The 25,293-nt window shown below is 49.4% G+C and overlaps 6 protein-coding genes across 6 annotated transcripts; 3 read left to right on the top strand and 3 right to left on the bottom strand.

Annotated features, from left to right (window-relative positions):
- Positions 1-78: 78 nt before the first annotated feature.
- LY89DRAFT_35296 (uncharacterized protein) lies at positions 79-2,278 on the top strand. The gene is made up of 4 exons (XM_018206943.1): positions 79-261; positions 319-927; positions 1,020-1,163; positions 1,211-2,278. The coding sequence occupies exons 1-4, from the start codon at positions 202-204 to the stop codon at positions 2,081-2,083; spliced, it is 1,686 nt and encodes a 561-aa protein (XP_018072365.1). The 5' UTR covers positions 79-201; the 3' UTR covers positions 2,084-2,278.
- Positions 2,279-3,212: 934 nt separating this feature from the next.
- On the bottom strand, positions 3,213-5,940 carry LY89DRAFT_35147 (glutamate-cysteine ligase-like protein). Its single transcript, XM_018206922.1, has 7 exons — positions 5,742-5,940; positions 5,593-5,665; positions 5,479-5,544; positions 5,280-5,431; positions 5,112-5,234; positions 4,481-5,066; positions 3,213-4,434 (listed from the first exon to the last, which is right to left on the bottom strand). Exons 1-7 carry the CDS (start codon positions 5,750-5,752, stop codon positions 3,412-3,414), a joined length of 2,034 nt encoding a protein of 677 aa, XP_018072364.1. The 5' UTR covers positions 5,753-5,940; the 3' UTR covers positions 3,213-3,411.
- Positions 5,941-8,465: 2,525 nt separating this feature from the next.
- LY89DRAFT_746068 (uncharacterized protein) lies at positions 8,466-10,433 on the bottom strand (the record flags this gene model as incomplete). The annotated part of the gene is made up of 4 exons (XM_018221086.1): positions 8,466-8,968; positions 9,045-9,368; positions 9,418-10,312; positions 10,402-10,433. 4 exons carry the CDS (start codon positions 10,431-10,433, stop codon positions 8,753-8,755), a joined length of 1,467 nt encoding a protein of 488 aa, XP_018072363.1. The 3' UTR covers positions 8,466-8,752.
- Positions 10,393-10,886, top strand: LY89DRAFT_35229 (uncharacterized protein). The gene has a single exon (XM_018206929.1). It carries the CDS (start codon positions 10,451-10,453, stop codon positions 10,730-10,732), a length of 282 nt encoding a protein of 93 aa, XP_018072362.1. The 5' UTR covers positions 10,393-10,450; the 3' UTR covers positions 10,733-10,886.
- A 1,545-nt stretch (positions 10,887-12,431) lies between these two features.
- LY89DRAFT_746067 (uncharacterized protein) lies at positions 12,432-13,529 on the top strand (the record flags this gene model as incomplete). Its single annotated transcript, XM_018221085.1, has 3 exons — positions 12,432-12,869; positions 12,942-13,060; positions 13,124-13,529. 3 exons carry the CDS (start codon positions 12,432-12,434, stop codon positions 13,527-13,529), a joined length of 963 nt encoding a protein of 320 aa, XP_018072361.1.
- Positions 13,530-24,235: 10,706 nt separating this feature from the next.
- LY89DRAFT_668203 (uncharacterized protein) lies at positions 24,236-24,652 on the bottom strand (the record flags this gene model as incomplete). Its single annotated transcript, XM_018213030.1, has 2 exons — positions 24,236-24,463; positions 24,512-24,652. 2 exons carry the CDS (start codon positions 24,650-24,652, stop codon positions 24,236-24,238), a joined length of 369 nt encoding a protein of 122 aa, XP_018072360.1.
- Between the last annotated feature and the right edge of the window lie 641 nt (positions 24,653-25,293).

The following is a 25,293-nucleotide window of genomic DNA, read 5'->3' as shown; positions in this document are numbered from 1 at the left end:
GGCAGAGGAGCAATCTGATTACTACACGTTATTTCTCGAGGAAGATGGACTTCAGGGAGAACACCGGTGGGTTCGTACTAGTGTTAAGATAAGTAGCGGAGGCTTCTTAAGCTTATTATTAAGTGTTTCTGTTGGTACCTGATCTAAATTTTGGACAACCACTTGAGATGAAAAGGTAGATCTTTAGGTTTTGTTCACGAGATGGTTTATTGTGGAAAACCTAGCTCGGCATGTAATGAGTGTCGAAGACGACGAACACGAGTATGTATCGTTCATTATATCTTCATAAGGCAATGATACAGACTGACACCAAGACAGTGTGACGAAGCTCGTCCCTCGTGCAAGCAAGGCGTCCGAGGTTGTCGAGTTTGTACGGGGTATCGTGACCTTCTCACACTCATGTTTCGAGACGAGAACGAGAACAAAAGATTAGCTAGAAATGGCCAAAATCGGAAACCCGCTCCTACACGAGAAGCAGTCTTGTTAAAGTGGAAAGAAATGGGAGGGGAATTGGAGCCTGATCCGAGAACCAAGTTCAGAGAAGAGAGAGTCGGGAGGCTTGAATCTCTGTTGAAACATTCAAGTGAAGAGGAACAAGGAATTTGTTATGTGTTTCGAAACTATGCTTATGAAGATCCAGACTATGGGATGGACTTTTCGCACGCGATAATGAAAGACGGCGGGCTTTTTGCTTACTTGCCTGAGATGTTGGGAGGGTCAAGGGCCAGGTTGAATTGTTTGGACGATGCTATTCTAGCACTGGGCCTTGCTGGAATCTCTAACACGAGACGCGATAGTCTGATGATGAAGAAAGCGGTTGCGAGATATATGAGGGCAGTAAGTGGTATTAGTGCGTTGTTGCCAAAGGTCAATGAAGCTACGAAAGACGATGTCCTTGTTTCGGTTCTATTGTTAGGCCTATACGAGGTATGTACACATTTCTCCTGATTTCCATAGCTGGGCTTCATTATCTGATAATACTATTCTGGAGAGGTTTTAACTTGAGTATTTTGTCCCAGACCAACTGCTCCAGCAAACCAAGCTCAATGAAATATTGGGCTCAACACGCAAATGGTGCTTCGTCACTCCTTTCCTTGCGCGGAGACAGCCAACTCCAAACACCTACCGGACGTCGGATATTCGTCCGAGTACGCTTCCAATTCGTAAGTGACCTCCCATCCCTTCCTCACCTAGGTCTAAGAACAACGAGATGAAGACCTGCGTCCAACGAAATATTCCAATCCCAAATTCTATAACAAGACTCTCCCTCCTAGCCCTCCCCCACGAATCCCCGGACCACGCAGCAGCAACCGGCCTCTCATTCATAATAACCCGCTTCGCCGCCCTACGAGCCCGCCTCCAAACCACATCCGTCACCGAAATCCTCAAAGCAGCCACAGAAATCGAGCAACAGCTCGAAAAGTGGGCCACAAACCTACCCGACGGCTACAAATACCAGATCATACCAACACCAGAAACACAACGGCAGTATGAAAATGACGAGAGAGAGATTTACGGAGATACATATCACGTCTATACTGATGTGCTTCTAGCATCGGCGTGGAACTCCTACCGCTGTGCACGAACCCTCGTTCTCGAGCTACTGTGCACATACATACTCCTCCTCACTCCTCCAGATCCGGACACGGATTTACAGATCTACACCTGGAAATCCAGGATCTCAGAGCTAAACAACGATATCCTAGCATCCGTGCTGTTCCATTTCAACACACACATACAACTCCAGAACAATCTGTGGACTAGGCCACCGCCTCGGGCGTTGAACGGCGAGATGCTGATGTGGAATCTGCACCGGTGTGCGCTTTCGGGAATGGTGGGTTGTGATGAGGAGGGGGAGAGGAAGAAGAGGTGGATATGTGCGAGGTTGAGGGCTATTGCGAGGGAGATGGGGATTTTGCATGCGGAGGGGTTGGCCGTTGTGGCGGAGATGGGGAGGGAGGTTAGTGTTTGGGAGTTGGCGAGGTCGAGGGAGGATGAAGTGCAGGGTGTTTTGGGGGAGATGGGTGAGGATGTAGATTGGGGGTCGGATGGGGTGACGAGGGAGAGGAGTCCGTCGTTTTGAATGGGTAACTTGTGGTTTTGCAGCTAATGACGAATCCAAAAGGCTTGAAGCTGAGTCTTGAAGCTGAAGACTTGTTGAAATATATGCAGTTCTTGAAAAGAACCATTTGGATCAACTCCGTAGAAACGAAATCAAGCAAAGAGGAAGCCATGCTGTGGTTGAATACATCGTACTATTTTGAATAGTTCTGCAATAGGTATACTTTACCAACATTTCCCATGATAAATAAAATCAGATTCTGAGAACCCGTGCGACGGGCAATAACAAAGATAGTATTAGTTCTGAAAGGCCAAACTTACTTGTTTTCTTAGCCAAGAAATCTGTGAGATGACCAATGTCTGTAGGTGAGGAGAATAGCTATGCTAGTAAGAAGCGGTTATCAAAGCCACAATGGATATTTTAATACCATGTACAATATTTAATAAAATCAGCTTTTCTTTGACAACGACAACGACAACAATAACGGCAACGGCAACGGCACCGATAATGACGATGATATCGATGATAGCGAAAATATCGAAAATATCGACAACAACAAGTGCGACATGCAACAAAACAATCTTTTGATCTCTAATTGGCTAATTCTTTAAAGCCCATGTCCGTAATTGAGGGAGACATTGACTGCATGATATCGACTAAAGTCAGACTTGATATTTTATTACCATGTCTAACATTCAACAAACTAGCCTACAATAGAGCAGCAGCAGCAACAGCAGCAACCATAGTTGATGCGACATGCAACAAAATATATCCCCTCCTCCAATTGGCCAAGTCTCCAAAGCCAATGTTTGTAAATGAAGGGGACATTGACAACCACTTCATGACCAACATTCAATAAAATCAGCTTGACAACAGCAATAGGAACAAGAACAGGAACAAGAACAGGAACAAGAACAGGAACAAGAACAGGAACACCAACAGCAACAACCATAATCGGTGCGACGTGCAACAAAACATATCCTCTCCCCTAATTGGCCAAGTCTCTCAAGCTTATGTTTGTAAATGAAAGGGACATTGACGACCACTTCGTGATGTTATTGCTGCAAGGAAAATTGCGATGTGCAACAAAACTTTCGAAGGGGTTTATGCTTTCGTCATTCAGCTTTCTTTCCTACGTAGCGGCCAATGAAGGAATGTGTTGAAGTTCATATAGCACTTGCCACCTTGTATACTTCATGATTTCGACTTCGATCAAGAAACTTCCTGTCTATCCAACTAGGACTTGACAGCAACGACTTTCCCGCAACTCAAACCCAAACTACGTAGCAATATAGAAAATGCATTAAACACACCCACAAGGCTGCAAAGCAACGCTATCTATGCCCCATCTACCCACCACCACCACAAGGCCCAACCATCTTCCCCAAAAACCGATCCAGGTTCCTAACCCCCATCCCCTTCTCACTCTCAATCGCAATAACCGCCCCAATCAAATCATGATTGACCTTCTCCCCCACCACGCTATCGCCCTTATACTCCCCATGATTCGCAACAAAATCCCTAATCCACTTCGCCGCCGTCCAGAGCGTGCCGTTTGCCCGCTTCCGGATGAGGTCCAAATAGGCGGCTAATTCGCAGCGAGTCTCGACGTCCACGTTCATGCTGTCGAGATAGCTTTCTACCAAGGGGATCAAGCCGGGGAAGTCGTTGGAAGAGGAGGATGGGCTGCCGTTCATGATTTCGTCGATGCTCATTAATTCGTACTCGTCTTCGACGGGGCCGGTCGGGGTGGGTGGTCTGCTTATGGTTGCGGGTGTGTTGGTTCCTGACGAGGAGCCGCCGTTGGCGGAGTAGGGTCGTGGGGCTCGGGTTGGGAAGGGGTTTTTTCTGAAGTAGAACTTGTCGTTTAAGACGGCATCTCGCCTATGGGCGGTTTCCATGTTCTCATCTGTCCTTTGGATGGGGATATAGAAATTAAGGTCGAAGCTGAGGATTGCTCGGGTGATGAGAACCATGAATACTGAGAATGCAGCGTTCTCGAAATCCGTGACTTGGATTTCCATAGGTCGGAATTCGACGCGCCAGCCAATGTCGTTGCCTGCTGGAGGGGGTTTGAATCGAATGTGCTGCCAGTTTGTTGATTGGAGGTTCTCGAAGTGGTCTGTTTTGCTGAGGTCAAGTTCTTGTAGATCTTCAGCGAAGATGACGATGGGGTCACGGATGAAGAGATGCGCGAAGTGCGTGGCGAGGACAGAATCCATGCCACCATCCATAAGCTGTTGCTTTACATCTGGGTCGATAACCAAGTTGGGGTCTAGATACTCTTTCCGAAGTCTGGAGTCTTCCGAGATGTATGTAGAATTAGGGGCATAGCGTGATTTGGGCATTCGCCAACGACTCTCTTTGAGAGGCTTGGATTGTCAGTCAAGATTCTTCAAATAAGTGTGCCTAGCTGACCTTTTCTCCAAGTTCCTCCGGTGTTCGATCATCCACAGCAGAGCTGATCTGATTCCACCTGATGTCTGTATCTGCTAAGAACCCCTTGTAAATCGGGGTTGCTGCTGTTAAAGCAAGTAAAATTGGCCCCAATGGGCTGAGCTGGTCGTACATCTTCCTTCCTTCAGTTATGTTTTTGGCTTGAAAAGTGATCTGTAAGCAGCAGCTTCCCATACCAAATGCCATTGCATCCATATGTATGAAATTGTCTGGTGAAGCTCCATTTCGAACGTCATGATCTTCAGGCCAATTATGAAGATCATAGTTGACGGTGGGGTCTTTCCAGGGCCAAGGAGTATTCTCATCTCTGAAGACTGGAACATTGACTTGAACTTTTCGCCCTCTCCGAGATCGAATGTTTGCTGCTAGAGTTGGAAAACGGATGTGGGGATTGGCAATCTCGTCGGGCACAAATTGGGACCTTAGTCTTGGTCCAGAAGGGGGATAGTATGGTGAAGTGAAGGTACCAGGACTCCCTAATCGTGGATATGTTGTTAATGTTATTGGATATTCCTCTGCATTCATATGCTCTTTGGCAATTTTACGTCTACTAGGTATCAGATCAATCCATGAATGATATAGAGCATTCTACCTGAGTTTCATGTTTGGTTCAACGTCTAGGAGATCTTTAAATCCAATTCCCCATGGTTTACCAGGAGTAGCCTCCAGCATGAATCGACCAAATTCAGGATGGAAGATTGGAAGTGGAGGTCCTCTGGATATGTCAACAGTAGGCCAATGTCAAGACGGAGGTACATACTGTTCTCTCTTCACGTTCTGCAAATCCGGTACGCAACCTCCATTGTCACAGAGCTCCTCATCTTGGGCGAGAGCATGGAGAATATCTGCTTGACGTAGAGATAACGTAACATTGGGATCGTCCTTGTTGTAGTTGACAACCAAGTATTCGATCTGATATCATTAAGCTGATGTCTTTGCCAACCAAGCAGAAGACCAACCTCGTCACCCCATAATAACGCATCTCTCTCTTTGCCTTTAGCCTTATTCCAGATAGCAAGAAGTTGCTAGACTTCCATAAGCCAGATGTCTCAGTTTCCATAGAGAGTTCATACCTTGACACCCCACTCCCGTACCTGATGTGCATTCTTCTTCGCCTCCGGCCAATCTAGAGGTGTCCCCAGTGCCCTGAAACATGCATCGAATCAGTACTTCTCTTCCAAATTGCAGGGACAACCATTTTCCATATTGGGTAATTCCTTACAATAAACCCATTTTGCCCGTCTTTCAACAGGATATTTGCACTAAGCCCTCTCTCGATATATTCTACCCTTCCTATCCTCTCTCTCGCAGATCCTTCGATATTTCGTTTACGCGAGTCTATGCTAGGGCTGCAGCAGTCGAAGCGTCTTTGTTACGAGAGGCGGGGTGGACAGACGTCCTCTTGTATCGAACAATAGCGGGGTATGTATTTATATCGTCGACCCCCCGCGCTCGCGTTCCCTTCGACTGAATCGCGTTCTGCAGTGAATAATCCCCTTGTAGAGAATCCTTCTTTCCCTTGCAAAGGAAGAACAAACAGGTGCACCCCCACTCTCACACGCGCTTCACGTCTCCATTCCGACAGCAGCGGCCACGGATTGGCAATGTTGTCAACAAGCACGCAATATGCGCATACGCTCACTCGCTGTGCGAATGACCCCGCAATAGCCTGACTGGATGGTGGGTTCGTGCTGTACTTCGGGGCCGCAAGAAGTAATTATGGCTCTGTCGATGTTGACTGGCGATGTCGCGGGCGGATGGTGGGGGAGCGTTTGTAAGCATTTTTGGATTTTTTTTTCTGCACCGGCCAGCGACGATGTCATGAGTCTCGGGCGGAAGGTGGTGGTGAGGGGCATTAAGCCGAATCATCAGACAGGGGTAAATGGAGGTTATGCTTATTTGGGATGATCAACACCAACCTCACTTCGTAAAGATATTTTGGATATCTTGAGAGAAGTGTTTGTCAACTCCGAGAAGACGTGATGGAAGCTCACGATTGCGAGTGCAAATCAGAAGACCTTGCTTGCAGTGCTCGGCTCTCGTGTATTCTGGTGGCTGATCCAAAAAGCCCACTTACATCTTCCCGCATACCTAGGCATTCTTCGAGTATCACGAACTACAATTCTCAAACTCTTTTCTAGATTATAACACTCTCTCCATCACAAGTCACCTCATCATCTGACCTGGCTTGCGATATTCACACACTTCGCTTCCTATTACCACTATCCTTATGCACACCTCTTTTTCATTGCATCGAGGGATCAAGGTCCCGCGCAACGGCACCTTGCATCTGGTCTCCCACAAACTCGGAAACACATCTCCAACCAAACGTCCGCTCGCGTCCCACAGACCAAGTCACAGGCAGACACTGCAGATGCGTGCTCCCGTCCGTGCCCTCGATCCCGATCCTGCATGGCCATGTATTTCCTGTTTGCCTCGTGCAGCGAGCCGTCCGTCCGTCTATCCTCACTTACCTAGGATATATGTACATAGAGGTTAGGTATACATCATGTATTGGTGCATGTATGTATGTATGTATGTATGTATGTATGTATGACCAACGCCATATCAAGTGAGGCTGGTTGACATGATCATAAACGTTACTGATATATGACAGAAATCCCAAAACAAACCCAAACCTCGTGCCGTACATATCACTTCCACCAACAACACCACGGAGCCATCTCCGACCCTCTCAAAAAAGCCTGCAGCTGCCGTACCACCCCAGCCGGTTTTCGTCTCTCTCTCCCTTTCTCTCTGCCCTCGATCACCTTCCCTCCCTCCCGAGCCCAGCCCAGATCGCACCGTTGCACAACCCTCGTCATAATGAGCTGATATCCAAACACGTATGTATCTCTGTCTCTGCGCAACCGTAAACAAAGAAGTAGAACACGTGAACGACAACAACCCCCCCACTCCCTCCCTCGTGGCCCCAGATTGTATCCGATATAGAATGGAATGAAGAGAGCGGGGATCACGACACATCACATATCCCAAGTGAAATCTAATCATATCACATTTCCACCCCATTCATCGCTCCCTCGCGGCAAGACATCCCAGAATAGCACCCCACCCCGGGCCCCGAGCCCCGAGGACGACGCAAGGAGGTGTGGCGTCTCCCGGTTCTCGGTACAGGAATGTTCCTGGGGGGGAAAGATGGTTTGAGGTTGAATTTCCGGTGCTACATACCACTCACTCGTAAGTAGACCAATGGTGGTGGTGGGTGTGTAGGTGGGGGCTGTTTGGGATAGAGGCTGGCTGGGGGGAAATGATATGGGTATGTGTGCGCAGACACAAGCTCATCAGCCCCCTCCAAACATGCTGAAATAGGTACCCCTCACCTCGTGTACTGTACTGCTGTTTGACGTAGCGAGTTTGTGTACATCGTGATACCAGCCAGTGCTCGGTGAGCGGAAACGAAAGGGTTGTGTTGTTTCGGGTCTGATTTCCTTCCCACGACTTGGGGTGGGGAATCGTAGGATAACCTCATCGTAAACAAGACGAAAACCAAAAAAATCAAGATAAAAATGAATAGGCACAAGACATGAAAAATAATATATTGGAAAAAAAATTTTTTTTTGGAGTAAAAATTGGTGAACTTTTTAATGATATTTGAATTTCTTTTCTTCGTTTCCTTTCTCTTTCTCTTTCTTCTTTCCTCCTCATCATCTCTTCTGTTTCCATCCTTCCCCTCCCCCCCACCGTAAAAGGTCTCAAGAAAACTCCAGCCATGCAGAATCCCCCATCCATCCATCCATTCTCAAAACCCAGAGAAAAGAAGCAGGCAGGCAGGCAGGCAGGCAGGCAAGGAGCCTCAAAGCCATTCATCCATTCCATAAGTAATAATAACCCATTCCCCCCAAAAAATACCAAGATCCAGATATGACCATATAAACCCACCCAGTAAACGCCGTCCGGACCATCAAGCATTAAAATGCCCTTCCCCTAACAGCAAAAAATGAAGAAGAAGTGCTCGCTATCGTATGCTTGCTTGCTTGCTTGCTGACTGGCCTCCTAAGAGAAGTATTTCATGATCAATGAAAAACAATGACAATATAATAATCTTATCCACCCTAAAAGGCTGTTGCTTTTGCCTCCTATGTAGGTTCATGCCTCGAACGCCGGGATATCGGTTCGTTTATCCGTAGGTCCCTTCATCCTCAAAGATGGAGATGAGTGGTATGTATACACAGAAGTAAAATAGTGTTTCTTTAATTAGGGAGAAAAGCTCTTTCACATCAGCGGTCTCGGCGAGTTGTCGTCCCTCGATCTCGGACGCAGAGAAGACCCGTTCAAACCCTGCGATTGCCTCATGGTGTTCTTGCGCGTAAGTTTGGCGTAGTGGAGTCCGCACGCGTTGCAGAGGGTTCGTGCGCCGTCTGGTCCTCGTCTCCATTCAGGGGTTTCGGCTCGGTTACAGCTGTGGCAGCGGCCCGGGGGAGCGGCTCTCTGGAGAAGGGGGGAAATGTTAACTTTTTTTTCTCCTTTTCGCTATGGAAGATGGGGATTATAGATATAGACGTACCCCGCGACGCTTTCTGCCTTCGGACCCGTAGCCGTGGTTCTTCATGTCATCGCCGTACATGCTCATCTCGTCTTCGTATTCGCCAGGGCCCCGAACTCCCTGGTCTCGCATTCGTTGTTCCCTGAGTGAATCCTGTTGATCCCGGATAATATTTTGCATGTTGCTCAATGCGTTCGAAATCTTCAGTGAATGCCGAAGCATGTCTTCTACAGATTCCAATGTAGGCATTCGTTCAGGGAGCGAGCTCACAGGCCGTTGTTGTTCCTGTGCGATAGCATTGTAATGAGCAGACCATTCGTGGAGTGCGCTACTGGAGATATTGATCTGTTTGAAGTCAGTACATATATTATGCTAAATCCATGTATGCGCCTACCTCTGCCAAGTTGTTCTCGAAGTCCCACACATCTAAATGTCTCTTTACACCTTGTCTGAACGAAACTGGCTCTTGCTTTTCTCCTTTCCATGGATCGGCCAATTCTCTGGGATCTCGAGGTGGGTACCGAGACTGATTGTAAATTGATACCTGCTGTCCAGGCGGTGGAGGTATTTGGTTCGGATTCGGCCCATAATTGTACGCAGGTTGCTGTGGAGGTGGAGGATGCGGCGGATAGCCATTCGGTATCCGTTCTTGAGCTCTGGGATCTTGTTCATGTCTCGCAGGCTCGTAACGTGGAGCTGCGTATGGATTGTGTGGTCCTGGCGCAGCTTGGAGCGAAGTAATTGAAGGATGCCTCGACACTTCTGGAAAGCTGCTTGCACTTTGTTCTGGTCGCGAGAAGTTCGGCTGTGGATGTACAGGATGTGGAGGTGAGGGTTGTCTGGTCTGCGAAGGAGCTAATTGTGGTGGGTATTGCGCATGGTCTGACGGAGGATATGCTCGAGGTAAAGGCGCTGATTGTGGTTGTGAGTATGGTATTTGATGCGACACTGGTAACGACGCAGAGACAGGAGAGGCGTATGGATTTGGTTTGGGACCATTGCTCAAGGCTTCATGGATCGAGGGGAGGGATTGTCGGTGTGGTTGTGAAGTTTGTATTGGTGGAGGAGGTTCGGTCTTGTTGTCTGATGTCCGCCGCGATTCTGGAGGTGAAATCAGCCCCGATACGGAGTATGCAGCTGGACCAGACCAACCAGAAGAATATGGAGAGGGGCCATTTGAATACATGGACGAGGTCGGGCTGACCACTGCTGTCGTTGCCATTGCCATCATCGGACGTTCTGTGTTGATGCGATCAACTTTTTCTCGATTGATGAGTGATAGGATGCCACTAGAAGAGCTGATGTTAGCATGGGAAGAAAAGGCAAATACAAAAATAAAATAAAAATTGGAGGCGAATCGTGTGGCAGCGGGACGGACCTTTGCCTGTTGCTACCATCCAATTCTTCCATGGCAGATCCTCAGAACGATGTTCACTGTGACCACTGCTGCTCTGCTCTGCTCGATGCTGCTTCGGGAACGTGCGTGGGAGGCAGACAATATCGTGCTGTTCCCGTTCCCGATGTGTGTAGCCGTTACACCTGTTCACCAGCACATCTGCAGCTTGCCCCTCTCAGCTCGAGTACGGCGGGATCTCAATTCCAGTATCGGAGAAAGTTCCCTGTGCGAGCGTGGGAAGCGCACTGGAATGTACGGTAGTTATCAATGGAGCAGCTGGGCCTTCCGGACTTTTGAAGGCGCTGCCAGATGATTTCTGGATTGCAGGCCCGAAGATTGTGCAGTTGTTGGAGACAAAGGACCTAAATATATATAAACTAGAATGCGGTGGCGCCTCGTCTGTGAGGTTCTTTTTCCTGTCTCTGTCTCTGCGTCTGCCTCTCTCCTCGGTAACAGCAATGCGAACTGATGGCAGCCAAAAAGGCGCTCGAGATTGCGCCAACAACAAGGCACTTCCCGCGGCCACGCGGGTGCTGGCAAGATCTTCGAATCTCACTCCGTCGCCAGGGCCTGTGGGCGTGGGCGTCCTACGGCGAGGGCGCGCGGCGGAGACTTTCTTGAATGATGTCTTGTATGTTGATGTTGGGATGTCTTACTCTCCCAGACCTGGCTGTGGGCAACGTGCCAGTCCCCAATGCCAGTGGTGAAAGTGGCTTGCCGGCAACTGATTGGCTTCTGCAGGAGAAGACTGTGCACCGCAAATGGGAAATTGGAGGGGAGCGACGAGTGATGAAGTGACTGAGACTTCTCGAAAGAATGTCTGGGAGGAGGGCGCACAAGGGCACTGACGAGATCTCGTTGAAGGTCGAAATTGGCGTCCTCCACAACACCAGACAAGACAATCCAACACGGCTCGGGAGGGAGAAAGAATGGGCGGGGCCGCAGCGGCGGTAGATCTGGGTTGGTGGTGGTGGTGGTGGTGTTGATGCTGGTACGGATATGTTTGTGATGGATGTTTTTGGTGTGTGATGTTTCCTCGCTGCCCGTCTTGATGCGATTGGGTGTGGGTGTTGTTGAAAATAGGACGAGGAGGAGAGGAAGAAGTCAGATGGGTGAGCAGGATGAGGCGTCTAGTCTAGGAGATGGGAGATCAACCAGGGACCAACAGCGGTACAGTATAAGAGGGAGTTGGGTGACTGATGGAGCGGGAGGCAGATGGAGACGGCCGGCCAGATCAGATCTGCTTCAGATGCTCCAAACCTCGATAGGAAGAGGATGAGCAGCGTCTAAGCTAGCCACTAGTCTTCGTGGCGGGACGAGTAGTCGCAAAGTAGGTATGTATGATCAAGTAGGGAAGTGAAGGTTGATATGATCGCCGCGGACCCTTTCCAGCTGTATAGGGCGCGCGTGGGCTCAAGCTACCGGACTTAGTCTTCGACTTCGACTTGAAGGCAAAGGCGAGATCTATGATGATAATGATGATGATGATGATGATGAATATTTCACGACGGGAGCACGACGGTTTGAAAGCGTCAAGGTTCAGCTAGTCAGCGACGGCCTCGAGAGATGTACTTTTTAGCTTTGCGGGCCCTGTCTGTTGCTCTGCTCCCTGCTCGATTCGATTTTGTGTGAGATCGCAGCAGTTTACCGGTAGGAGAGCGGTCGCACGGGGTAGATGCCAAGCACGGCCATTCAGATCTTAGGAAAGTAGCTTGTCTATGGTCTCTCTGGTCTACTCGTATGGGAGTGGGAAGAAGACTACCGACTAGAGAGAAGCTCGACAAGGACGATAGTCGATCGATCCTACGGGCCAATGTGAGAGCGGCACACGATGCTACTCGAAATGGTCTAGTCTCCAAAAAATAGTCCCGTCTGTCATGCAAAATACAGCTCTGCCTCCACACATATTTCTCTCCTCCCCGCTGTTCGTCTACACTCACAGGACCCGACGGCACTCGTCCCGTCTCGAAGTCTGCCTGGCGGATAGTGCAGAGTGACTGACAGCAGAGGAGATGCTGATGCTGCTTGTGCCGTCGTTCAGAAGAAGACTCAACCCACTTAACTCCAGCTCTTCCGCTGATGGCGCTGGCTCTTGCAGCACCGGCATCGTGTTGGATCTCGATGACCCGCCATCCAGCGGCGAAGCGACATGGGAGAAAGGCACGCACAAACCCTGTCAGCCACGGACCAGGGCCCCGGCGGGCGTGGACCCATTTCAGACCTCTTGGAGCGGGTGGAAGGTCCACAGGGAAGAGGAAGACGAGGAGGCGACCCGGGATCAACAGACTGGGACGGGGGGTCGAACAATCGCTGGCAGCGTGGAAGACCCGGGAGAGGACGACGAGGGCCACAAGGGACACAAAGGAAGATCCAGGATAGGGGTCAGGCCTGTTCTCTGCTCCCACGAATGGGGTAGACCCGGCATGGGTTTGGACGGGGTTGGTTTGGTGGTAGATGAATGCAGTAGATGAATGCATGCAACACAAAAATCGAGAACAATAGTATACGGTATCGAGTAATAGTGGATGGTGGTGATGCTAGACAGCCCCAGCCAGGACCAGTGTTCCTCTAGATTTGGTACACTCAGTATATTGGCGATATTGGAGGGCGTTGGTGGTGGTGGTGGTGAGAGCGCAGAGCCGTGAGCATGCCAGAGTGAGTAATGAGTGAGTGAGTGCTCAGTGTCGCATCTGTGGAATCGTAGATATGGAGACGTCCCGCACGGTATGGGTATGGGTCTGGATGGTATGGGATGGGATTGGATTGTGTGGGCAGCAGCACGAGCAGCAGCATGGCCGCGGGTTACGTTGTACAGCGTGCGGGTCTGGAGCGGAAAGACATGGACAGGGACAGGGACAATGGACATGCACAGGCATGGTTCATGGTCCAGGAAGCGATCGAGTCTTCACTGTGATCACGATTTGGGGCCGTGTGCATCCCACTCACACCCGCCTCACCTCACTACACCATACCAGGCCAGGCCATACCGCACCTCAATCCTTCCACTAAAATCTGGCAGCAGCATCATCTGCATTATTGTACGAGATCCACGGTGCGCTCATTGGCCAGCTTACGGCAAAGACGATGACAGCCTTCCAACCCTGAACTGAGTGACGCTGACGAACGAACGGTTGCGCTACAGTAATTTACCAAGCAAAGAAGGGGGTAGTAGTACGCCTTCTCAATAGGCGTTTTCTTGAAAAGTCAGATTGAGTGTGTTGTTATTCTTGTTGTTGTTGTTGGGGTTATTTCGTCAGATGCTGTCAGGGTCGTACTTGTTGGACGAGTTTGATTCAATATCCGGGGCTCAGGATGTTCCTCAAGAGGGTGTATCAAGACACAAGGCCATTGGGTATCAAGACAACAATAGGACAGATTGAGTGCCAGATCATCCATCTCTTACCAAGCTAGACTCATTGTCAACGTGATAGAAGTTAGTACTTGACAGGGTCCAAAACTCAGTTTTGAGGTCAAAGTTCAGGGGAGGAAAGACTATGGTTGGGATTGTCTTGCGATCTTCTGTTGAGTGAGAGAATAAACTCTGTATAGAGCATAATAGTTACAGCTGTACAAGTTGCAACGAAAAGACCGCTGACTCAATCCATACACCTCCCTCAAGAAGCATCAAAGGTTTGGTCAAAGGTCATCGCCTTCGGGGAGGAGGGGCACGTCGTTGGAAGCTAAGCGAGTCGATCTCGGGTTTGAGAGAACTCTATATAGGTTCTTGTCTTGTTTTGGCATAGTGTTTACTCTAGACCCTAACCAGCTTGGAGCTTCCATCTGCTTGATTTTGCAAAATGAAAAAGTGATGGTATCTGCAGTTCTAGAAATCAGAGCTGCTAAAATCTAGCTAGGTACTCAGTAGCCTCAAGTCTCGTGATGATTCTAAGTTCTGGACCGAGCCATAACTTCTCAACACAATTAAACTTGCAAATCATGTCAAAGCAGACATTCACGATTCATCTGAAAGTTTGATACGAACTTCACAGCATAAGTGTTTAACATTTCGTTGACCCGAGGTCTCTTGCAACATCCGTGGATCCCTCCTTGCCTTGTCGGCCGTGCATTGGACTTGTCATTTACAGACTTTATTTGCAACGACATGAAGTCAATGTTCTGCACGTTCATCTCCCAGCAGCTGTCTAAATGCAACTCAGACATCATGACACGGCACTTGCTATGAATGGAAAGTTAATTTCCTCTTTTTTCTTTCTCGGGCCCCGAGTCTTCTTGCTGCTGCTGCGAATATGCTTTTTTGGCAGCTAACCGAACCTAACTGGAAACGGCCCAAAACAAGAATTTCTGGATATCACAAATATCACAAAGTACTTGCCCAAGAGAAGAAATCAACAAAAGCTTTTGGCCTTTTCGGTGGCTGCTGTGCCGGTGTCACTTTGGGTTTTAAGGATCTCCACATGTTCAAAGATGCCGGTAATACTTGCCAAAACCTCGCGTGGCAAGTGCACGAGAAGGAAGGTTAGACCAGTGGGCGTTTCTCTCTTGCATCCCTTCGCAACTTTTGTGTATCAAGAAGGATTTCCATCACGTTACATGGCATATTAATACATCACGAAACCATGCTGCGCACACCACGGCATGAATCCAAACATTCCACCAATATTCGCCCCGGACTGGGTTTACGATGCACTGGCAGGGTTTTGATGCGATCCACGGTGGCTCGCTCGCTGTCTGCACTGCAATCTTGGGAATCTCTTGTGCTGCAACGGCAACTCTCTCCTGCGCCGGAAAATGTTTCATTGATTGAATCACAGATCGGAAAGCCGCCAGATCCTTCCTCTTTCATGTTTCCTGCCGCTGTTGTGTGTCACGGCGCCACAGCGTGAAGCCAAATTCGCTCCCACTTGCCCTTTTTTCCTTCTCGGGTGCAACGATTATCTGATTCGGGATTGGAAAAGCAACGAAGACCCTTTCTACGTCAATGGCCATTCTACATCTAGTTGTGGAGGCGTTTTCAAAGCTTGAGGTGCAGCAACAGTACGCGAAGCACCGTTCCTTGACACAGCCAGAGTGGAGCGGAGGAGCCCTTACCAGCAGGAGCAGCAGCGGGTAACACACGCAAACGTGTCAGTGAGCCAGCACTCGTCGCTCTGCAGACATCCAAAGCAGTACCCACAGGGCTACACGGCAGATCTCTTCGATTTTTGAGGCGGCGTTGTGGATCTCGCTGGTCGACAAGACTTGCCATTATCGCCGGGCTACCTCTCGTCATGTCGTACAAATTCTATCTGTTACTCCTCTCGACCAGATTTCCGGGTCTTTGGAAGTAAACATGCTCAGATTCGTCCTCAACAGGAAGCTGACTGTGACCAAAAGCCATGAATGCTACAGCAGCAGCAACTCTCTCAACCGTCATGCCAACAGAGCGAACGTCCGACTGATGAGCAGAGCAGAACACGAACCCTGGCCGGTGTCCACCCGTCGGATGTGATAGGGCGGGTATCTTGGATTTTCGATTCCCTCCAGTCCCAGTCCCAGATCACTGTCGTGGCCAAGGGTAGGTAGGGTTACATCCACTCAGTGCAAGAGAAACGGGCCAAGGCAGATGAAGGCCTCTTGTTCGTCACCCGACCACCAATTAATCGTCAAGATGCAGCCTCTAGATGCTGCAAAGAGATGGCTGCCATGCTCGGTTTGCATCTCGGACCGCAATGAGATCTGCTCCTAATTCCCACTCGCATATGGCAAGGGTTGTTTGGACCACGAAGATTTCGCAGGCCACGATGCGCGGGGAGGCTTCGAAGTGTGCTCCACCGAACACCGAAGCCACCAGTGACACTGCTACTCATTATCCCGTACGGTGTTCGCAAGAACTTGAGGGCTGTCGACACCCCTCCTCCTTCATGGTCACCAGAGTCGTGGCTCCATTCTGAGCGCCCTTTTCGTCCTCAGGACTCGGAATCCCACGTCGTCCCGGAAGCTGGGAATTTTGGCTCGCATTTCATGCCTGATCGCGGCACCATGCCTGACAACGACGCTGACCACCTTTCTCATTCACATCAGCCTGTCGTTCCCTATGCTCCTTGACACCATCGTTCCCCCAGCAATACGGCTCGAACGAGTCCCAGAAAATGCAGCACTATTTTGACAGTTGCATGTCTCGGGCTCACACACCCAAGCGGACCTCAGCGTTATATGCCCCACTTCCTTTGGCCAGTAGGATCGGAAACATTTGTGAAATGCTCTGCTGTGAAGTCGAGAGACAAATCACACGTGCGGTCCTGGGGAAATAACGAACGCCACTGTCTCGCGGGAGAGTTAGATGCTGTATCACAAAGTAATCAGGGGCACCGAGGCATCGCATTGCACGCGGTCAACAGGCGCGGAAAATACCAAACTCATGAGAGTTATTCCCGAATAATACTCTGAACGATGATGGAAGCAAAGTAGCACAACCGGAGTCTGACCGGGATTTGATTTACGGAGCCCCCGTGCATTCTGTTCGAAGGATCGCCATACATGGCAGGCTCTTGACACGGACGATCTGAGGTGTGTGCCTCTTCCAGGGGCTGAGAATTCTCGAACGATGTGATCTCGTCACCCGTGACGGCTGAAGATCGAAATTCCCCAGTGGAGGCCAAAGCAGTTCCCAACCAGGATCACTTGCATGAAACAAGATGATTACAATAATACTCCACGAACTCCTCCAAGAACACGATCTACCAAAAACAGAGCTCGTCCTTGAGATGGCACCCAAAAACGTTTTCTGTCAGATCACAGTTTCCCCACTTGAGCCATCAGAATGAGGCGTACAGGTGGTCCCTTTGCTGCCACGCGAGAATCATGGATGTGCCTTGCAACCAACCAAAACGGGTTTTAAACGAACGCTAGGGACCCTTAACAATTCAAGATTGAGACGAGAGGATCCAGAATCACATAAAAATCGTACGATGTTCAAAACGCTTGTCTTCCCGGGAAGCACAGACGGCGGAGCAGACTTCTTCTTCCAGCTGAACAGTACATGTTCTCCCTTCCAGGATCCTTGCTGCGGGCATCGCAAACGACATTTCCGCCCTATCTATTTCCAGGTGATGTGCTTGATCGCCGATTGATGCCCATGAACAACGAGATCTCTCAACGGGGCCCCCCACCTTATAATACAGGTATAACAATATCGAAAAATGCCCGTGTTGCAGCCGCCATCCCTCATCGGCACGGTATCGGAAACTTCGAGTACCTAGCGGGCATAGAAGATTGGTAACGAGGAGTATTTGAGGAGCAGAAGAAACAGCCGCATCTGGGGAACGGTAACTAAGGTTAAAATGTCATCTCATTGGCATTATGCCAGCTATTCTCAACTAACCAGATAGATACATCTGGCCCAGGGTTCATCTCCCTTTCAGTCTAGTTGAGATCACTGTTCTTGGCAGAGCGACTGCTTGGCGAAAGACTTAAGGCATGTTTCACCAGCTCTACTTAACTAAGTTCCGGGCCAGGCTGTCTGAAAGGGAAGTCAGTCCGTGGCTCGGACGGTGATCAGCACGAGCGAAATCGCTGGTACAGATGACGACCGTCGATTGAGTTTCCGTTCCGTGTGTCTTGTAGATCAAGTGCAGCCATCCGCTAGGATGCCGGAAGGGGTTCCTTTAGGGCTTCAGCCGGCTCACATGGCTGCCACTGGTCTGAGACTTTATTAAACACCGGCCAGTGACGATCTATCGTTCTCAGTAGTTCTAGGCAGACGGCCAACGACGCTTTTCTGGGGCCAACCGAGCATCTCGCCCGGAAACGTGAAGAGGCGCTATTATTGTGGATCGATCGTTGATCAGATAAGATGCCCGCGGTAGGATGCAGCATTTACTATTGATTAGCTTCCTTTTCCCAGTCTCTTCTTCGAAGAAGGATTCACATCATACGATTCTGGCTCAACCTAACTGTATGCGTCTCTGGTCAGGTCAGGGTTATTTAGCTTTCGGCACATCCGCCAGCCGGAGAAAAAGGGTTGACCGGTCAAAGTTTGCAGCAGACAGGACTGAGCCTAATCTGGAACTCTATTCGGTATCGAGTCAAAAGCATTTTCTACCTTTCAACCCTGACTCGCCCGTAGGGACGTCCTCAACCTCAAACATATCGAATAAAGCAGTTTATCGCTGACCAGCCACGCCAGAGTTTTGTCTGCAAAAGGGTTGCCTCTACTGGCCATCAGGCCAACCACTCTAACGGATATGGAAGTCTTCATCGCTCGATCGTATGCATACTAGAACCTTGATCCCTACACGCTGGGGAGCAGGGCTGTTCTCGCCAAATAAACGGTCAGCTTCGAAGACGAGGGTTCGACCGCCCTCAAGATCCTGGAGACCTCATCAGAGATATCCGACGCAGAACCTTCCCATCGGTACAGCTTGTTACTTGCCCGGCGTTGCGAAATCTCACTTCCGCTGCAGACAAGCCTACGTTGCAGCAGGTAGGATTGACTTCGAAATCACCCCACGCTCAAAGGTCATGACTGCTGCTGCGGATAGTCTGACAGGCCCTCCCCGCCACAAGTGTACTTTACTTACTGTACGAGCATGGCATTAGTATTGGGTAACGTGCGAGCGATACATCCAGCTGAACCCAATCAGACTAGGTTCTTTACCCTCCTGGACCGGTTCGGATCTCAGAAGCTTGGATGCTTCCATAGACCAACCCTTCCCTTGACGACAGATGTCAGCCTGCATCAGATCCTGTCCGCGAGATTCCTCCCGACTTCCGGAAAATGGCAGGCATGAAAGGAGGAATGTCCCTGTTGCAAGCTGCAACTGAACATGCCGCGGGGATCAGCCTCCGTTGTTTCTCCTGCTCACGTTGATGGCCACTGAGAATTGTTGCCAAGTATCAACTCTATCTGGCTCATGACAGGCATGACGGATCAATAGGAGCTTTTCCTCCCTCCTCGCTGTCAAAGTTGAAGCATGAGCGACAGGCCTCAAGGCATAGCTGTTTCCGACGGCAAGGCGGCTGCAAAAGAGAGATTGAATCCGATAATGCATACCATATGGCCGGTATTTGTCACATCATATGGAATTTCAAGTCTCCTGCCAAGGCTGCCAGAAGGTTCTGTCTGTGCTGTGCTCTTTGAACGGATCGACACTGGCAATCAAAGCATGTCCTTCGTTTTTATCACTATTCTCCTGTTTTCCCTAGTCAATACTTCGTTCGCATCGCATCAATATACTCCCTTTAGACATACTGTTCCATTTCGAGCCCATGGCCTTCCGTTACATTACAGGACAGGGTAACACAGTTATGCTGACTTCGATGGCACTTCCACGCTTGAAAATTTGCGAAGTGGATTCTAGGCTCGTACACCAGGTGTTGAATCAAGGTTGGAGATCTATACAGTCGTCCCGTTCCATTCCCTAAACTGCAAATAATTGGTACCCATGACATGTCATAATCAATATCCTTCCTGTTCCTCAGAAGGCCCAGTACCAGACCCTGGCTCACTCACCGACCTCTCCTCCACACTGAAGGCCCCACCATAGAAACGACCCCACAGTTAGTTTTGTAGTGGGGTCCCTCAATCTAGATACAGATCTCCATCCATCTCAAGAACAGGCAAAAGTTTGCTGTGTACACCCGATGATCTTTACCACTGCAGCATCGGATCTGCCATCTTTCATCTTCCTGCCTGATGGGTTCTCGAACCCAACTCAACCATGTACAATTCGGCCATTCCTGCTTCTTCAAGACACAGCAGGAAGAAGGTTGCAAGGAAAGGTTGGCAACCCCCACCGAGCCAATATCGAACCACAATAATTGCTCATCTATTACCAAGATTTGGCTCCCATGCTCGACGTATCAATACTCCGAATATCTTATGGTCGTTTCGGCAGGGATGCTTACCATTCTGTGCGAGAACGCCCTTCCACAATTACCGGTTGCCAGCATGCAACACGGACATAATCATCTCGACGTCGTTTGCCGCCCCCGGTGAGAAGGAGGAACTGCAAATGGGACCCGAAAGTCGACGACGATGACGTGCCCAGTTCGGTTCCCTCCCGCGACACAGACATCGATGTACAACGGAATTGTGTGTTTCGCGGCCGAAAATAGCTCAGTCAGTTGTGCCAAATGAGGGGAAGAGAAACAAACAGGAGCTCGGTCTAGGGCAGAGAAGAGTAGACTATTCACCGTTACCTCGTCAACGTCGCAGCCGGGTTGTAGCCAATCTCTTCCGGCCCTCACCAAGAGCTTCACGCCTCTGCGCCCAAAGTGATGAAAACCCGCCCTTTTGCGAGAGACGTTGCTATCCCATATGGTGGCTTGCTTCACGATGATCCTGCCTCGGCAGGGTGCTGGCATGGGTTCAGATCTCTTCTAGCCTCGGGGTAATTCTTTCCCTCCCTAAGAGGAGTGGCAGAGAACAGAGACCCCTCAAGCTACCGTCCCGTCTTGTGGCTTGCTGGCATCACGGGTCAGCACGAGTCGCGAACTGGGCTCTCTGGGTCAAGACCGGCGCTTATTTCTAAGACATTTCTGCAAGAGCACTCGTACTCGCATCTTTCTTTACCAAGTGGTCGGGAATGACACGATGAATTGTTCTATTCTTCGTCTTTTGTCTTTCAATAGTTTGTTCTGGACCATCACGGCATATTCTTTCCGGGACAGGGAGGAGATGAGATCCGCCCCCACGCGGACCCCGTGTATGTCGTCTCTTTTCGCTCACAAGTGCCGTCAAAAGGAAAGAGTATATTTCTTTTTTTCCGCCCAAAAAGACTCCAACGTTTTACGCTTCATGTACGTTCTCGTCACCTCCTTCATCTCCTTGCCTCGCTCACTCCGCTTTCCTTTTCGCCTCGCTTCGTTTATCTATGTGTTCTACCACGGACCCTTTATTTGCTTTTTATGCTTGCTTTCGTTGACGCTTGTCTGTTCCTCCCATTGGTAACGCACTAGATCGACGATCTGATCTCATCTTGGCATACGCCACTCCGTGCTCGCTTCTCGTGTGAGGCTGGAAAACTTCTCTTTTTGGTCGTATATTGCTTTTGCTTTCTGCAATCAATCTTCTCTCGTCACAATCGTCTCCTATCTCTTCCTCTCTCCCTCTCGGAAATAGTAGATACGTCCGGACGCGGTCGTAAAAGGAAGGAATAGGGTCCTTGATCGTACGACCGTTTTGAATCCTTTATGCATGCGAGTGCGGGCGAAACGGTTATCTGGGTCTTTTGCATCTGATAATAGCATGGACTTGAAGTCTAGAGCTTCAGATCAGGTCATATGGTTTGTTATGGGCAACCGAGCTTCTTTTTTCTGGGGCCAGCATAACATCTCATCCGTTCGCGGTACTGGATTCCGAAGACTATCTTGAGCCGAAAGAAACGTGCGCGAATGTATGTACCGCGGCTCCGATGTAGGACTTCAGGGACGATATCTCCCTGCGTTCACGGGATCGCTACTCATTCGACGACGGAAAAGAGATAGAAACACGGCATCATTCGTTCTGTGGCGGCTTCTATTATCTCTAGAACACGGCACCCACGGGATGTCGTGATAAGAAAACGACGCCTCTGGGTAACAAACAGCGTGGCAATATGCCATCGGTACAACCTTCCCATATGGCAGTCACGACGTTCCTCAATCCAGTTTCCCAGATTCTGGGTAGGATCGACATAGGAAATCAAGGAACAATATTCCGGTGAATGGCAAGTCCCGATCGTTATCTGTCCCGTCTTCCTTGGTGCACACGAGAAAGAGGGAATATATTATGTAGGAGGCTTTCTTTGCGTAACGTCGAGGCTGCGTTATCAGATATAGAGATGTCACTCGTGTCACCTCCTCCTCCATCTAGATACCCAAAGTGTCACAACGAATAAGCATCTCGCTGTTGCAAGCCCAGCGGAATCTCCCAGGTACCAAAGTCTCTTTCGTCTCGAACGCTGTTTCTGAAAGCCTTCTTCTCCGCCTCCTCCTTCTCCGCAAGCTCGATAGATCCAGACCCTTGTATCGCCGAACACATACATGCCAGACCAGACTTCTCAAGCCATGCGATCCAAATATTGAGATATTGCCCTCTGATTCAGCGGTCTGAGACACGACATGCACACGTCGGTACAATGGGTAGCACCGGCTTCCTATCGTGGAGATGATCGACGCTCCATTCAAGCTTTTTGCTCTCTCAATCGTGGTTTGTGTGTGTGTAATGGGCCATGTGCTTCCCAGATCTCATCGCATCTCATCTCATCGCTCGATCGCTCGATCGTTCGTTCGTTCCCGTCTCGCGGGTTCTTCCTCTCGCCAATGGGATGGTGCGAGAGACGTCCCGAGGGATCGGAATGCGGTGTCTTTTGGAAAGCTTGCATTGAAGATATCGATTCATGGAGGCGCTTTCGGAGGCGTAGATGCCGCGCCCCATAAAGGGTCGAGGTATGCTGTGTGGAGTGTCTGTTTGGAGCTGGAAGGATGCTTCCTGTTGACGAGGTATCCTTCTGCCTCTCTCTCTCTCTCTCCTTCTCTGGCGGTGATTGGAAGCGATTCGCGGCTCGACGATCTTTCAGTACTCGGTCAAGTCAAGTCAAGTCAAGTCGTTCCGCGGCCCGTTCCCAGATCACGGCGAGGGGACTGCCCGAGGCCGCCGAGTGGTTGGGTCTCAGCCCTCTCGATGGAGGGAGCGGCTGGATCGGTCTGGATTTAGAATGGAATGGAATCGGGGAAGCGAGCTGAGTTGAGCGGTGAGCAATGGGCGGGATGGAGATGGAGATCGAAGTCCGCGCTTTGCGTCTATTGTGCGGGTTTATTGTTTGTTTGTTGGGTGGATAGGCTTATTCATTCCTTGTGGTGAGACGCTCGAGATGCGTTCTGTTTTCTTTCGCAGTTGGGGGCTGGTTTATTGTGTCTCGATGTCTCGATGTCTTGACTGCTTATCTGTTGCTCTGAGTACATGCTGGTAGTGTTGTCTTGTCTTGTCTTTGCCGGACGTAGTGTTGTTTGTGGACTGGACTGGACTGAACTGAATTTCTCCATGTCTCTCTAAGTAACAATCAATGTCTCTTTCCTTTCTTTCCTTTGTCTTTATGCGCGTCTTCGGCTTTTGTGCTTTTGAGCAAGGAAGGAGCCCGTTATGGGGAAGAGGAGGGGCTGGGAGATGATGAGAGGATGAGAATGTTATGCGAGTCAGCGAGGTCTTGGGTTGGTTTTCTTTCTCGGGCCGAGTGGTGGGAGAGGGGATGGTTGGGAGAGAGAAGGGGGAAGAGGATCTCGACGTTGCGAGGTTCCGTGTTACGTCGCTAGTGTTGATGAGTGGGAAAGCTTTTCAAGTGGTGAGTATGTGGTAGACGTCATAGATAGAGTATATAAGGAGAAATGATGAGTAGAAGGGCTGGTGGGAAGTAGAGGGCACTTTCTCTCGCAATCTATCTCTTGACGTTTATCTATTGCCGTGCGTTTCCCATGTCGGAAGTGTAGAATTTGAATCCTCTCAGAAAAGCTATTGCGCAGGATACTGAAACTGATAGAAAGAGAAAGACCACAAAGTGTAAAACTGATGTCTTTTTCATGCCCGTCTCCAAAGTTGAGTGAAGGGTTGTTGTAGCCATGTTTGCTGCGATTTCGATCTTCCGGGTCTCTTCCTGTTTCCAGAAATCTATCCACGGTGTTATCATGTGGGAGTTCTTTCCAGATGTTTTGATTGCTGGATACTTGGCGGATTATCCAGTAACTTTTCCTTCACTTCACGACAAGAACAAGATCTTAAGATTCGTTACTCTGACTCAAGTTTCAGTTCTTTCCACACCCCAAAACTTGCCGAGAGATTTCTGAATGACCCCTTCAGACTGACTCGTTCATCCTCTCTGCTTCATCTCTAACATGTCATCTATTCCTTGCCCTCTTCCTCCTTCAGTTCTGCCTCTGCCTTTACTTCAGGCACCTCCTGTATCTCAACCTTCTCAAAACCATCAGTGCTATCAAGACCATCACCACCAAGTGATTCATTCTCGTCACATCCCTCCTCCTCCGAGCTTTCTCCCTCCTCATCTTCATCCTCGTCCTTCTCATCAATAGTACAGTTGACCACCTTCGTACCGATAATTGCACAGGCACCCTTGATTCTACAATCAATAAGGGTGGAGTGAATTACTGAGCAATTTACCAGAACGCAGTCAGCGAGGGTACAGTGGCTGATCCTACTGATGTGGCACCTTGCTCCCTTCAAGAAACATGTTTCGATCTTGCTTTCGTGGAAGAAGTTAATGTAGTCATCGAGATCGGCGGTGGAGTTTGTTTCGGACATGTTGCGTTTCTGAAGCTTGGCTTCGCGGGAGGGGGGGCTGTTGAGATTGTTGATGAGTGGAGGGGATGAAATCAGGATGGGGGTTGGGCAATAAGTAGCCGGATGATCCAAAGTTACAAAGAGTGGTGGATGACATTTCTTCTACTTTCTGGATCGTACTCGTTTTATTTATTCATGCATCAGGTAAAGGCTCAGATCAAGTGCATCTTCCTTCGTTTCTTACGTCTGTCTCAAAGAAATAGAAATGTAAGGCGCTTTGCGATGATAATCTTTGCCTCTGCTTGGTCTTCTTACCGTAAAGCTCCCTTCGTCCTTGCTCCTCTTTGCAGCTGTATCTGATTCTTTTCTCACTGAGTATGGCCAGAAGCATCAATACCAAGAAGAACAACCGAGTAATATCTTTATGCGTCTCTCATATCGTAATTCCCATGAAAGCATCGTATCACTCAACTGAGATTACACTGATCTCCGTCTCAGCTTTGATCTTCTTCAACAGGAGGATTGACGCCTTTGATAGGCGTGCTGGATTTCGCTCGTGTGTTAGAGACTTGAAAAGATCATTTCTTGACTAAAACCAATCATCAACGGGATGCCAGTGAAATTCTCTTCAAGTTCTGCGTCCTTGAAGCTCCTTTGGTGAA

Source organism: Mollisia scopiformis (assembly GCF_001500285.1).
Source record: "Mollisia scopiformis unplaced genomic scaffold LY89scaffold_10, whole genome shotgun sequence".
Classification (NCBI taxonomy): domain Eukaryota; kingdom Fungi; phylum Ascomycota; class Leotiomycetes; order Helotiales; family Mollisiaceae; genus Mollisia; species Mollisia scopiformis.
The sequence above is the reverse complement of the archived record's forward strand: the minus strand, read 5'-3'. Positions and strand labels throughout refer to the sequence as shown.

Excerpts from the sequence above, each read along its gene's own strand:
- LY89DRAFT_35296 (XM_018206943.1), top strand. The coding sequence starts at position 202 with ATGGTTTATTGTGGAAAACCTAGCTCGGCATGTAATGAGTGTCGAAGA. Across the intron at positions 262-318 it reads GTCGAAGACGACGAACACGA|TGTGACGAAGCTCGTCCCTC; the intron begins GTATGTATCGTT and ends ACACCAAGACAG. Across the intron at positions 1,164-1,210 it reads TCCGAGTACGCTTCCAATTC|ATGAAGACCTGCGTCCAACG; the intron begins GTAAGTGACCTC and ends AAGAACAACGAG.
- LY89DRAFT_35147 (XM_018206922.1), bottom strand. Across the intron at positions 5,067-5,111 it reads GAACCAAACATGAAACTCAG|ACGTAAAATTGCCAAAGAGC; the intron begins GTAGAATGCTCT and ends GATACCTAGTAG. Across the intron at positions 4,435-4,480 it reads CGGAGGAACTTGGAGAAAAG|CCTCTCAAAGAGAGTCGTTG; the intron begins GTCAGCTAGGCA and ends TGACAATCCAAG.
- LY89DRAFT_35229 (XM_018206929.1), top strand. The coding sequence starts at position 10,451 with ATGTTCACTGTGACCACTGCTGCTCTGCTCTGCTCGATGCTGCTTCGG.